General features: G+C 40.5%; 1 protein-coding gene across 1 annotated transcript in view; it reads left to right on the forward strand.

The window, feature by feature from the left end:
* Window positions 1–15,379, forward strand: part of CSMD1 (CUB and Sushi multiple domains 1) — a 1,580,412-nt gene that overhangs the window by 1,486,096 nt on the left and 78,937 nt on the right. Inside the window, exon 51 of the mRNA XM_040643176.1 lies at window positions 14,486–14,680. Coding sequence (XP_040499110.1) covers window positions 14,486–14,680 — 195 coding nt within the window. The remainder of the gene's footprint in view (window positions 1–14,485; window positions 14,681–15,379) is intronic.

The following is a 15,379-nucleotide window of genomic DNA, read 5'->3' on the forward strand; positions in this document are numbered from 1 at the left end:
GTGGGGGGATGGGCTAGCCCGGTGATGGGTAGTAAGGAGGGCACGTAGTGCATGGTGCACTGGGTGTTGTACGCAAGTAATGAATCATGGAACTTTACATCAAAAACCAGGGATGTACTGTATGGTGACTAACATAATATAATAAAAATATTATAAAAAATAAAATAAAAGAATATTGCATATAAAATGTTTTAGGGATATATATTTATCCACTTAGTCCCTTAGAAAATGGACTAAAAATTGCTTACATTGTTGTCTTTATTGATTGCCCCCATTTTCAGAATAGAATACATTAGCACCTTGACAAACATCGTGTTATCCTAAATCATGTCCCTGAACCCCTGTGTGATGAAATCAATTCTCTCTCTGGCATCATTGAGTTTTCACTACGTGCTAGGCACCGTCATAAGCATTTGGCATGCATTCGGTCTTTGAGTCCTTTAACAGACCTTTGAAGCACTATTACTATCCCCATCATACAGATGGGGCCTAGAGACCCCGAGAAGTGGAACCCCCCCCCCAAGGTTGTGCAGTTGGACCTTGGTGGAGTCGGGACTGAGGCTGTTTGTCTGGCACTGGCCCTTTCACACTTGGCCGCCAGGCTCTGCACCTGTGGCTGCTGTGAAGGGCCCGTCCTGCCTACACTGTGCATTTATGAGGGACTTCAGTTAAGACGTTCGCAAAGCCAATGAAGAAAAGTCCAGTCCCCACTTGATCTAAATACGTAATCATCATATGCGTATGTATTTAAAAAAAAACATATTAAAGCTAAAAGGAAAAGAAAAGGAAATGTCTATGTGTGAGATAGGAGACATGAATCTATCCCTACCTCCCAAGTAAGCATGTTAGTTACAAGATTTGGAAAGATAGCCCGGACCGGAAGGTCAGTTCAGAGCCTTAGCTGGCGACATTGGCCGGAGACCCCTGCAGAGTCTCCTAGCGCCATGCTGCCCCACGTCCAGCCCGCCTGAGTCGTCCCAGGTCTCCTGCTGAGGAACACAGTCTGCAGGTGGATCTGAATCCATCCTCTGGCAGGGTTCTGATGTGTGAGGTGAGCCTACACAAGGTCATGAAACGTCTACTAGAAGCTTGGCCGGGTCCTGCTCCTTGATGTCGGGGCTCATCGCTTTGCAGGACAGGTTCGGGCAGCTCTGTGCAAGGCGAGGAGGCGCCGTGGCCAGCCTGCGGAAGCCTCTTTCTGGGGGCCGCCAAGTAGTGCCCAACCTGAGCTACTGTACATTCTGCTGGGATGAAGTGCTTTCCGGCTGTACAGTAGGGTCGTGCAAACTTGATATTGTTATCGAAAATGTCGTTTTGGGTTCCTGATGCTCTGTCGGAGTTTACATAACATTTCAGATTAGATTCAGTCCTTTTCTTTAGGATGAGCTGCGTTTTACTCTATGATTTTTCTGCTTCTTTTATTTCATTTGCAAAGATTCTGAACGTGGCTTAGTCCAGAGTTTTGTGCTTTAACCGGAGTTGTGAACAGGTTCCCCTTGGCTCCGTGATAAACATGAGAAAGAAAAGTTTGCACTTAAATGCTCAGTGGTAAATCTGGGTCTTGTTTCACGTAGGTCATTTATGGTCCCTAAGAATTGGACTATGTTAGTGACTATAGTTTCTTCTCTAAGGAACACAAACTCGGCGGGGGCAGTTTGTCCATTTGGCTCATGGCTGTATCTTTATAAGTACTTGCAGAGTGACTAGCATGGCCCCTGTCAGAGAAGATGTGAGGAAACTATTTTCTTTCACAATTGTGTTTTAAGTTGCTGCCATGTAACCATAGTGACTCATGAACATGAGAGGTTTTCACCCTTTTAAGCTGGATAGTTGAGCCTTTTCCCAGTCAAGTAGCCTGAGACGTGTGCCCGGTCAGGCAGGCTGCTGTCAGATGACCAGGGCTCTGCTCCTCATGTCTTGCTCCAAAATGCTTCTACACCTGGTTCGGACACAGAAAAAGCATGCACTTATTGAAATGCATATATACACACATGTATATATATACACAAATGTATATATACACACATATATATATACATATATATATGGTTTATATATATATATATGGTTTATATATATGATGGAGCTCTTCTTTGGGCTCCCTGCTCAGTGGGGCGTCTACTTCTCCTTTCCCTCTGCCTGTTGCTTCCCCTGCTTGTGCTCTCTCTCTCTGTCAAATAAATAAATATTTAAAAGATCTTGAAAGATCATTCTGCGTATTCTATACATAACTAATAATTATTCTATTCTGTTCCTTTGAACGATGAAGTTTATTAATTTTACTAAATATAAGTATATTGACATTTTAACTTTCATACGATGATTCTAAACCTAACGTTATGGGAAGATAAGAAGCTTAACACACATTTCTGTCTCTATGAGTTCTTGAAATAAATCTCCCCACAGAACGATGTGATGCCGGTTACTTCAAATGTTACAGTCATGTACCATCCAAACAGAATGTTTCCACAAATCCGTCACCCATACTGAAGTTTTTTGAAAAAGAAAATAACCTGATGCCACGTATGATATTATGAATGGAATTATAAGAATTTAGAAACAATTTAAGCATCTCTAGAAGGCAGTTTTCAGGTTTCAAGTTTCCCAGTTTAGCTCCTTCTCAAGCATGGTCATGATGCACTGTGTGAACCTTTATGCGTGGAGTCTTGGCACAAGGAATGTAGGTAAGAACAACTTATTTGTTCTGTACTGACGTCATCATAGTGCCAACAGAGTCAGAGGATGCCACTGACTCTTCACCCAGCACTGAATCTAGGGCCATGCCGTCTCACGCACCAGCTTCCCTTGCGTCTCCCTTATCCTTTCTACAGTAACGTGCACCACCAGCTTTCTGGAAGCATCCATGGCTGCCCACTCGTCTTTTATCTTCTCCCTTGAGATCTCCGCTGGTCTGTATCCAAAGTATTAAAGACTGAGGATCTGACCAATAAAGCAGGTATCTCCATCCATTCATACAGCATTTCCTATTAGGCTAACATCAGATGAATGGCCACTGGCTTAGACACCAATCCCTAGTTTGTATGGTTTATTTCCGTTTTAGAGCCCAGGGGTCCTCAGGCAGGGCTCTGGCCCTGCTCTCATGGCACTAACTATGTTATATATACAATCATTTTAGGATTTAAGGTCATGTTCATCATAACCTACAAATTACCCAGGAGACATTGTTAGACTCTTATTTAAAACAGTTCCCATTAGGGGAAATGGGAAAGAATATCTAAGCAAATGCATAAAATATTTTTAAGCAAACAATTTTCTTTCCACAAAAACTCTAACGATGTTCCTAATTATAGGAACTGACTAGTAGCTAGCTCAGTGTTGGCTCTCAGCGCACACTGAAACCATGACCTTAGAAAGCGGGAGCTGATAAAATGAACAAATAAAAACAAGACACGTAGCCACAGTAAGAAACTTTGAGGGATGTTTAGAAGCAACTGAAAAGCTGACTTTCCAAAAGAGAGCCATTGGTGATGTCAATGCTGTGGATCCCTTTGTTGAAAGCACAGTAAATGAAATTGTGAAATACCAAGATTTTGTATTATTAATCTATACTTAGATTAGCAGCACTGTTTTCATCCCATCCAGGGGTCCGTTTAGACTCATTTAGTATAATTAAAAAGTAAGCCATTTAGGTTATTAAAAAAATAGCTCACTAGTGAACCTAGATAATAGAGCTATAAAAAAAAATTCTGAACAGTATTTGCCACTATCACTGCATGGATAAGGTTAATTCAATATTGGTCTTGTTTTCTTATTGAGACCAGATTTCATGGAAGGTGTTTACCTTTAAGCTACGGACAGAGTTGGAATATCAGTTTTTTGACATAGCTACAGTTAGTTATATAAATGCTCTAGGGTCCAACTCTCCTAAGATATATTTATTAAGACTAACATACCAGCAAAATCACAAGAAGACTGGGGCAGAAAAATGTCTGATCTCAAGAGGCTTTTGTATAAAGTTCGTAATTGAAAAAGGCAGTAGTCACCAGAATGAGAAGAAATCCGTCAATTTCAGGACCAGAATGTGAGAATGTTCAGAGGATTTAGATGCAATCAGGAATCTTGGGGAGGGGACAGGTCAGAGCTTTAAAGTGTTTTGGACATTTTTTGTCTGAGGGTGAAAAGCTGATCACTCTCAGGTGACCCATAAATTACCTGCTAGAAGTTTGCTTTTGAAACTCCATGATTTCACTCTTTATTAACTTACAACTCTTATTCTATTTTTTAAAGATTTATTTATTTATTGAGAGAGAGCTCAAAAGCCCAAGCATGGGGAGGGGCCGAGGCAGAGGGAGAAGCAGACTCCCCGATGAGCAGGGAGCCCGATGCAGGACTGGATCCCAGGACCCTGGGATCACAACTTGAGCCCAAAGCAGATGCTTAACCAACTGAGCCACCCAGGTGCCCCATGCTACTCCTATTCTAAATAACTCACACACTAAGCATTTGATTAAAATCTGAGCTTAAAACAAAAATCCAAAACAAGTTATTTCCTTAAGAATCCCATGCTCTCAATCCAGTCTTTATGGAGGGCTTCCTCACAGAGCAATGTTGACATTGGAGAGTATGGAATGCATTTCCACCATCTCTGTATGGTGCTTCCCCCCAAAGACCTCTTGTTCATTATTTACCTAAGCCAAAGCAGGCGTGTTCTTCAGCTTCTAATGCTCCAGAACAGAAACCATCTTCTCCCTCCCCCATCCAGTGAGTACAGATCCTTAATGACTTGCCAAAAGCTCGCTGAAGATGTGAGTAGGAAGAACATTTACGAGGCTGATTAAATCATTTTACTCCAATGGCATCTAATTGTAATTCTACAAATCTAATTAAATGTGCTTGAACTAAACTTGGTAATGAGAAGCACTTACTGCGTTGAGTATGAGGGGGGAAAATCTGTTGTTAAATAAGAAATGACAGTCACATCCTTGCATGTAGGGGCTGATTGGAATATCCCAAAAGATTTATGATACGTGTCTGTAATTTATGGGGGTGGGGAGGCTGAAGGGCTTTTATTTATAGTGGAATGCTGTCATTGTCTGAATATCCTAAACAAAACAACTGTTAGTCTTCCTGCTTTGCCACTGGCTGAATGAGTCTATAATAAATCAGAGTCTCTCATGGTAAAATTAAAAGCTAGGATTTCTCAAGTACAATGCAAAATATTTTGTGTTGTCACTGAAATGTTCACAAGATAGAGAAAATGTGTTTCTTTGTGTGTGTGTGTGCACAGCTTTGTATTATCTGTACTTTCAGCTGAGATGATTTGAGAAGTATTTTGGGATTTTTACTTTGTCGAGCATGTCAACATTTAATGCTATGAACTATGTCAAATACTTAGGAATGGTCGGGAGCAGGTGTTCTCCGGAATTTGTCAAAATACAAGAAAATGGCTCCATGAGGGTTGTTTTCTTTAAGGTGACAGAAGAGAATCTATATTTCCTATTTCTTAAAGAGATTTTATTTATTTATTTGAGAGAGAGTGAGAGAGAGAGCACAACAGGGGGAGGGGCAGAGGGAGGAGAAGCAAGATCCCTGTTGAGCAGGGAGCTTAACACAGGGCTCGATCCCAGGACTCCGGGATCATGACCAGAGTGGAAGGTAGACGCTTCACCGACTGAGCCTCCCAGGCGCCCCTGTATTTCCTATTTTTTTAAGGTAAACCAGAAGATTGTGTACTTTCTGCCAAGCCAAGTAAATCCACATTTTTAATTTATTTTTTCAGCCTATATTTATTGAAAATATTTAATTTCCCTAAAGTACACCTGGCAACTTATTCACTTATAATTGTTACAGAAACTGATTTGTAACATTTATGTAAACAGAAGGCTTTCTCTCACTATATTTTCCAGATGAACTAACATTTTAAAACATTTTTTGAAAATTATGTTATTATTTATGCAACATTCATAGGCCAGTGTGTCCGGAGTCCTCATTGATTTAATTCCGAAAACCTTGTCTGGCATCACTTGTTTTAGTCACGTGTCGAAGAAACACAACTTTCTTGCATTGCTTCTAGTGGTAGAGGAAATAACAGGGTCAGAGAAATAAAACGCAGGACACGGGTGAGGATTCTAGCCTGGTTGAAGTGAGCCTGAGCTGACTTGCTGATCTATAAAATACAACCAGCAATGAAAACACCAGTTTTCCTACTGCAGTGCTTTTGTGAGGGTCAGCTTAGTGTAAAGTTATACATATAAGTCCAGATACAACGTGAAAGGGACTTTTTGGACAACATGACATGAACACAAGTCTGCAGAAGCAGCAGCTGTCCTTAGCAGCCCTCTGTGGCTGCTGGTACCTGGGGAGGACAGGCAGGTGCATGGGCCAAACCCCAGGGAATTCCAGTCTAAGACGATTTCGTAAAGAGTGTTTTCTTTCAAACTCTCAGCACAGGGGCATTCAGACTGCTTTATGTTGGCTTCTGACTCTAATTCCACGTTGTCTTCGTAAGTCTTAGGGAAGACATGCACATTCCCTCCCAGCTGGCTTCTTTTTTTTTTATTATAATAATATTTTTTTATTATATTATGTTAGTCACCATACATCCCTGGTTTCTGATGTAAAGTTCAATGATTCATTAGTTGCGTATAACACCCAGTGCACCATGCAATACGTGCCCTCCTTACTACCCATCACCAGTCTATCCCATTCCCCCACCCCCTCCCCTCTGAAGCCCTCAGTTTGTTTCTCATAGTCCATAGTCTCTCATGCTTCATTCCCCCTTCTGATTACCCCCCTTTCTTTATCCCTTTCTTCTCCTACTGATCTTCCTAGTTCTTATGTTCCATAGATGAGCACAGGGTTGCAGATTGGATAAAAAGAAATGACCCATCCATTTGCTGTCTACAAGAGACTCATTTCGAACCCAAAGATGCATTCAGACTGAGAGTAAGGGGATGGAGTACCATCTTTCACACAAATGGACCTCAAAAGAAAGCTGGGGTAGCAATTCTCATATCAGATAAATTGGATTTTAAACTAGAGACTATAGTTAGAGATGCAGAAGGGCACTATTATTCTTAAGGGAAGTATTCAACAAGTGGATATGACAATTATAAATATATATGCCCCCAACAGGGGAGCAGCAAGATACACAAGCCAACTCTTAACCAGAATAAAGAGACATATAGATAAAAATACATTAGTAGTAGGGGACCTCAACACTCCACTATCAGAAATAGACAGAACACCCTGGCAAAAACTAAGCAAAGAATCAAAGGCTTTGAATGCCATACTCAACGAGTTGGACCTCATAGATATATATAGAACACTACACCCCAGAACAGAAGAATACTCATCCTATTCTAATGCCCATGGAACATTCTCAAGAATAGACCATGCTCTGGGTCACAAAACAGGTCTCAACTGATACCAAAAGACTGAAATTATTCCCTGCATATTCTCAGACCACAATGCTTTGAAATTGGAACTCAACCACAAGAAAAAAAAATTGGAAGAAACTCAAACACTTGGAGACTAAGAACCATCCTGCTCAGGAATGATTCGATAAACCAGGAAATCAAAAATCAATTTAAACAATTTATGGAGACCAACGAGAATGAAAACACGATGGTCCAAAACCTATGGGACACTGTAAAGGCAGTCCTAAGGGGAAAATACATAGCCATCCAAGCCTCACTCAAAAGAATAGAAAAATCTAAAATGTAGTTTTAATATTCTCACCTCAAGAAGCTGGAACAGCAACAGAAGAACAGGCCTAATCTACGCACGAGAAAGCAGTTGATCAAAATTAGAGCAGAGATCAATGAATTAGAAACCACGAGCACAGTAGAGCAGATCAACAGAACCAGCTGGCTTCTGACCAGTGGGACCAGCCCTGGGCCAGAGTAGGAACCCACAGAAACTCCCCCCTGGCCCCTCCCCCCACCAGGGACCTCAGCACACTCCTCCCTTCCTGCCTCCTGGGCTTCCTACTCTCCTGCTCCTTGCTCGAGCTCATAGGTCCAGCTTCCGTGACGCTGCCATTCCACAAATGCTCAGTCACACCTACCCCATTCTTCTGCTGTGCATAATGTCACAGAATGAGGACGTCCCCATGGAGAAAAATACCCAGTGGTGCCCACGTCATTTGGGGAGATCACAGCAGGTGTGTCTTGGCAGGTAAGGGAGGCTGGATCCTCCAGTCTTCTTTACAGTGACTTCGGACCAGGGAACCACAACCCTAAGGAATGCAAACTTTTCCCAAAGTCTGTGAGAGAAGGAAGTTTTAAGGAGCTCAAAGTCCAAATCCTAAACACCCAAATGAACTTTTCCTTTGGGTCATTTTGTCTGAGTGGTTCTCTAACACAGGGTGTTTCTCTCTCCTTGTTCCTTGCAAAATGTCATCACAAAAGAGACATCTGCCTGCATTCTCACAAACCATATATGTCTTACAGCCCTGGTTTCACTACGCAGGTGCTGGAATTAAACAGTGTGGTACTGGGACTAGGGAGGACAGGCAGACCAGGGGCAGAGAATAGAGTCCAGGAACACATTGGGTTGAATTCTGACAAAGGCACAATGTGGGGAAAGGTGATCCTTGGAGTGAGTGGTGCATGGGAAACACATAAGGAAAAGATGAATCTTGAGCCCCTACACCTCCACGTGTACAAAATCGATGCACGATGATTACAGACCTACGTGAGAAAGGTCAAACCTACAGCTTCTTTGAAAATACAGCCTCACGGATTCCGTCAATCCCCCTGCATGAGCTTGGGTAAGGGAAAGACTTCAAAAGGACACTCATATCCCCGGTACGAAAAGGAAAAGAAGATAATGGGACTCCATTCAATTTTAATATTCCATCTCTCAAAGCACGTGTCTAAGAGCCTGGTCGAGGCAAACCCAGAAAGGGCGAAGATATTTGAAGGATGTGTATCATAGACAGTTTAGAGAACTCCAGTAAGAAGAATGCAGAATACCTCGTAGATACCACTAGCCTTCCACGTTGGAACTGACAAGTTTAAAGAATAAGACTGGATAGCAGGTGTTGACAAGAACGTGAAGCAACTGGAGTTCTATGTTGCTGGTGAACATGGGGAGTTGTTACATTCTTTTGGGAGAAGACTTGGTCCTGTGTGCGAATGCTGAAAACACCACTCTGAGAAAGACCCCCACAGACACACATGAATGCGTTCATCCAAGGACATGTGCGAAGGTTGTGTAGTGTCAGAAGACAGGTGTATGTCCTTAGAAGTTAATTGATATCCCCTCTGTCCTTGAAGCACGTGTGGAGAGTGGTGCTGATGGGGGCCCAGGGTGGGTTTCTGGGGTGTAGCTAACGTTCCAATTCTTCATGTGGTTGCTGATCGCACGAGGGTGTGTTTACTATGTAAAAATCCGTTTAACTGTGTAATAGTAATTTGTGCACTTTCTGTCTGGACGTTTCCATACAAATTTACCTGAATACCTAAAAAGCAGAAAGAAACCAACAATCCAAACCACAACAACAAAGAGAAATAAGCAAACAGACCGAAAACTGTCAGAGCACCAAATGGAGGTAAAAATACAGAACATTGGTACGAGTGTGGAGAATCCAGTGGCTTTCTTTGTGCGAGGCTAGTGGCTTCCAGCTCTTTGTTTTCAGTAAATTTAAGGAGTTGTCTATCAGAGGATTTCTGATAATGGTGGTATTTGGTGTTACAGCCAGAGAGGAGTGCGAAGAATTGAGAGAGATAACTCTAACAATTTTGTTTACCTTCTCTTATTTATGTCAGGTTTTCTTAACATGAATAAAATACAACAAAACACTTGTAAAAAGTAAAAAATGGGAATAAAATTGACAAACTTGTCACTTTCTAAAAATCAGTAATGCATAAATAAAAAAGGCTTATCTCTCTGTCACTAATGCATCATGAATGTATATTAAAATGGATAGCACAGGGGCGCCTGGGTGGCACAGCGGTTGAGCGTCTGCCTTCGGCTCAGGGTGTGATCCCGGCGTTGTGGGATCGAGCCCCACATCAGGCTCCTATGCTATGGGCCTGCTTCTTCCTCTCCCACTCCCCCTGCTTGTGTTCCCTCTCTCGCTGGCTGTCTCTATCTCTGTCGAATAAATAAAATAAAATCTTAAAAAAAAATAAAAATAAAAATAAATAAAATGGATAGCACAGTGTATTGCCGATGAAATGCCACTTTCTTCCTTTAAAATAATTATAAAAATGATTATGTCTTTAATCAATTATATATTATTAATAAAATGACAACAAAATTTTGCTGCTGTTAAATATGCCAGGACTGGTTATAAAGGACTTTCAAACCTAAAATCACATTATATTATGTTTCTGTGGGGACTGGAATGGAACAGTTCAAGAGAACACAGAATGAAGTAAATTTGGGGGTAGCCATGTATTTTGTAAAAACGAATATTTAGAAGTGTCAAATTGCTGGGTTTGTTATTGTCTTGGATCTTAGGAAAAGTGATTTTTTTAATTTCAGATATAAATAGTTGCCATAATTTGCTTGTCATATGCTGTCAATTATTTAAACTAATGAGGACAGCTTTTTAGGTTTTTAATGAAAAAGTGCAAGGAGAAAAATACATACATATTTTTAATTCCTTTAAGGGTACGCAGATGGAGTTTTTCACCAAAATTAAGAGCTTGCTTGTGGATGAGGGGTAATACGGTGGGATGCGCGTGTGCAGGAGAGGACGGTGGCATGGGGAGGGCCAGTGGATCTGTCCCCGCTGGGGAGGGTCGAGGAGAAAAACCATGGAAACTGGAGTCAGGCTTCTGACCTGGGCGACTGGGGATGCTCACCTCACAGAAATGCCACGGGGAGAAAGGGGGCGGTATTTGGCGCCTGCAAAGTGTCCTGTGTCAACTTGAGTCCCATTTCTTTGCACAAGGCCCAGAATTCGGCACAGGATTGGGGGTTCCCCTGCCAGTGGGCCAAGGCCACCGCGGGCACAGCCTCCTATGTCCCACCCCCACCGGAAGCACCGGTTTCTGGGGCTGCTGGTGTCGTTTGCATGTGAACACGGACATGCACTTGGAGAAGACTGTCCCAGTGGCCCCCTTTTCCCTGCTGCCTGGAGGAAACTGTCTTCTCACACCAACGTGTTTCCGTTCCTGGGGATCTCAGCGCCCAGCCCATGTCCTCACTCGCTCACACTCAGACACTTGCTACTCTTGCTCCCTAAGAGCATCTTTGAAAATATCAAACAGTCACAATGGCAGCGATTTCTGAGAACCTCCCCCTGCCCTGTCTTTGGCGAACAAAAGGCCAGATGGACTTTCACACTAAATATCTATTCCAGTCTCACCTCTGTCTTTACTCAGGTTGCACCCCATGCTTTTATCACCACTTCTTCGTGTTTGGTTTCGTTTGGTTTTTTGTTCTTTTGTGGGTTTTTTTTCTTCTACATTTTCTTGGCACATTATTTTTCAAAGCAGATGCATACACACACACACATTTATAAATACGTCATCAGCACCTGTTTAAGGGCAGACATTATACTCAAGAAAAAAGGTGAAAAGACATAGTGTTTGCAGTGAAAGAGCTTCTAGTCTACCAGGGAGAAAGAGATTCAAGCGGACAATTAAACCAGCATCGGACAATGACAAAGCAAACCAAATAGCATTTTCCCGAAGGAAGAGGTAATCGTCCAGAGTTTGGAGATCACCACTGTAGGTAATACTAGCTCCGGAAAACCACCGATTCCACTGGGCACGCTCACGTCGGAGCCTTCCTGGCCGAAGTAGAGCCTGCACGAGTGAGCTCGGGCAACCGAAAACAACCAAGTTCTTTTTAGAAGCACTTTTCTTGGTGAAATGAAATGAATTTTATTTGAAATAGGCAGTGGGACTGAAGCTGAGTTATGGATTTACAAGGTTAAAGGCCCTAAAGACTTCTCAGAAATAGCCATCCTGCCTGGAATTCTAAAGACATTCCAGTTAGAGAAAATTTTTACTTGTATCAATAGGTAAAATGCTTGAATAGCCATATAAATTTTGTTATATTTTATTCAGTTATAATTAACATATGGTGTTATGTTAGTTTCAGGTGTACAATCCAGTGATTCAACACGTCTGTGCCTTACTCAAACAGTGCTCATCACGAGAAGTGTGCTCTTAATCCCCTTCACCCATTGCCCCATCTCCCACCCTCCTGCCCTCTGACGACCACCCACTTTGTTTCTGCATGTAAGAGTCTTTTCATTTGTCCCCTTTTTCTTTGTTCATTTGTTTTGTTTCTTAAATTCCACATAGAAGTGAGATCTTACGGTGTTTGTCTTTCTCTGACTTATTTCACTTAGCATTATACTCTCTAGCTCCATCCATGTCGCTGCAAATGGCAAGATTTCATTCTTTTTTATGGTTGAGTATATATTCCTGTGTGTGTGTGTGTGTGTGTGTGTGTGTGTGTGTGTGTGTGTGTGTGTATACAGCACATCTTTATTCATTCATCTATCCATGGACACTTGGGCTGCTTCCATATTCTCGGCTATCGTAAATAATGTTGCAATAAACAAAGGGAAGCATTATCTTTCCAAATTAGTGTTTTTGTTTTCCTTGGGTAAATACCCAGTCGTGCAATTACTGGAGCAAATGGTAATTCTATTTTTAACTTTTTGAGGAACCCCCATGCTGTTTTCCAGAGTGGCCAAAGCAGTCTGCATTCCCATCAACAGTACGTGAGGGTTCCCCTTTCTCCACAGCCTGACCAACATTTGTTATTTCTTGAGTTTTGATTCTAGCCATTGTGACAGGTGTGATGTCGTATTTCATTGTGCTTTTGACTCTTATTTCCCTAGTGATGAGTGATCTTGACCATCTTTTCATGCGTCTGTTGGCCTTCTATAATCTTCATTGGAAAAGTGTCTATTCAGGTCATCTGCCCTTTTTTTTAATTGGGTTATTTGGTGTTCAGTCATATAAGTTCTTTACATAGTTTGGATATGGATGTCTTATGGGATGTATCATTTGCCAATATATATTCTCCGATTCAGTAGGTTGTCTTTTGTTTTGTTGATGGTTTTCTTTGCTGTGCAGAAGCTTTTTTATTTTGGTGAAGTCCCAAAAGTTTAATTTTTCTTTTGCTTCTCTTGCCGTAGGAGACATACCTAGAAAAATGTTTCCACTGCCGATGTCAAAGAAATTATTGCCTGTGTTTTCTTCTAGGATTTTTATGGTGTTAGGTTTCACATGTAGGACTTTTGAATATCCATTTTGAATCCATGTAAATTTTGGATAATCATTTTATTTAAAAATATTTAAAAGAAATAGATCTGAGGATTACTTTTAAATTAACAAATCTTTTTCATATTTTAAACCTCATTGATATTATTAACACAGTAATACCAAAAAGTGCCTTTTTTTGTTTATTTGCACGTAGTATTGGTAAGTTACTGATACAAGATTCAATGAGATTTTTGTAACATTTGGATATGCCTAATTCAATAATATAATATAATATTATAATAATTATTTTATAATAATTTATTTTATATTTTATAATATTTTATAATAATTTATAATAATTATAATATAATAAACTTGTATAGAATTTAGTTTTTAATTTAATTTACTTTTAAATAAGTAAAATTATTTATTAATATTCTGAAAAAGCTGTGGTTTCTCTAGCTACATCTTCTTGGCTCAATAAATTAATCTGTGGGGTCAATTCTGAAGGTGTTTTACTGTGGTGGGTGTTCATATTCGAAGAAGTGGAGTTCTAACTTTATAGAATTGGTTTCAAATATTACTATACCTTTCAGAAAATATGTATACTCACATACATTAAATTTTGCATGTATTTTCAGCATATTTGCAGATCCCTTCAAGCCTACTCCAGAATGGCAAGACTACCACCTTTACTAATATTATCACTGTTGTTACATTTATAGCTACTGGTCTTTATTAAGGAGTTACTGTAATTCTAGGCCTTCTCCTAAGAGCAGGAAAAGATTGCCTCCTTTGATATCTATTAAACATTTTTCTGCACAGTCTTAATGCAGTGTGCATATAAAAGCTTTATGCCTATAAATCCAGTAACATACAGAATATATTACATAGGTGTGTTTCATAGGGAGGAAGGGAATGAGGGCATCTGATTTTCTGATAATTTGTATCCAAGCTGGTTTTCAATTACTCAATTCTATTCCAAGTTTCTCAGAGGAAATGGAGACAAATTATAGGTAAGATTTTTCTATGCGTATGTTCACTTACCTGGTGAAGACTTTCCATCCAAATGAACTGTGCAACTTTGTGTGGGCGATTTCGCCCTTTGCATCACAATGTCACTGCAGGCTCACCAATGCCCCTACAATGAGCCTATCAAGTATATTTTATATACATGATCGTCCCCCTGTGACGATGTGGGTAGCAGAGCAAAGTGCCTGAAATCATAGGTAGTGTCTTCTGTTTTGCCCAACAAGATCAGTTTTGTATAGAAGGGTCTTACCATTACCATGATCTGATCCGTTGAGAAAAAAATGGTGATGTCATGTATGTTTCTTTTCTAGCGGTAACTTGTCCCAGCATTGAAGCTCAGCTCTCAGATCATGTCACCTGGAGGCTGGTTTCAGGATCGCTGAATGACTATGGAGCTCAAGTAGTGCTCAGCTGCAGTCCTGGTTATTACCTGGAGGGCCCAAGGCTGGTGCAGTGCCAAGCTAACGGAACTTGGAGCGTAGGCGAAGAGAGGCCCAGATGTCGAGGTGAGTGACCGGTGCCCTTCCCAGATAACCTAGCCATTCTGAATGATTGACGTCACTGGCAACCACCTTTTCACCCACCCCTGTAAGTGATCAGCCCTACAGATTAATAATATAACTAAATGGTATTTCTTGTCATTATAATGATGAATATGGATTTTTATGTGACATGCATAAAACATATGACTGTTGGATTAAATGTTGAATGTTGTCTTTTCCTTATTAATGATTGCATGTTATATACTTTAAAATATTAGAATACTCAAATATTTCAAATCATCTCAAAAATTAATCCTGGCCTATGTTTAAAAAGATAACTCTTATTCCATGCACTGACTATTCAAACCTTCTAATTAAGATCTTGGAAAATAGTATTTATGCTGAAGATATTGTAAGCTCATATAATGACTGTCTTGAAAAGGGAGATTATTATTCTCATAGGTACAAGATAAGCGGTTAAACCTTTGAGAGGGTTTCATAATAAATATGAGTAAATAGAAAAATAAGACAATATCAGTGTTGTTCCGAGCACTATTTGATTCTGACATATTTAACACACACTCTTTAGCAGATCGTTCACAGCAAATTATCATGCACAAACCAAGTAGTTAGACCAGTGTCAAATGTATAAAATACACAGCTTCATAAGAATAAGCCAGAATAAAATCAGAAAAAGGACAAAAGAATTAATGCTTTGCTGCC

The sequence above is a fragment of the Ursus maritimus genome, unplaced genomic scaffold, assembly GCF_017311325.1.
Source record: "Ursus maritimus isolate PB19 unplaced genomic scaffold, ASM1731132v1 scaffold_28, whole genome shotgun sequence".
NCBI lineage: Eukaryota > Metazoa > Chordata > Mammalia > Carnivora > Ursidae > Ursus > Ursus maritimus.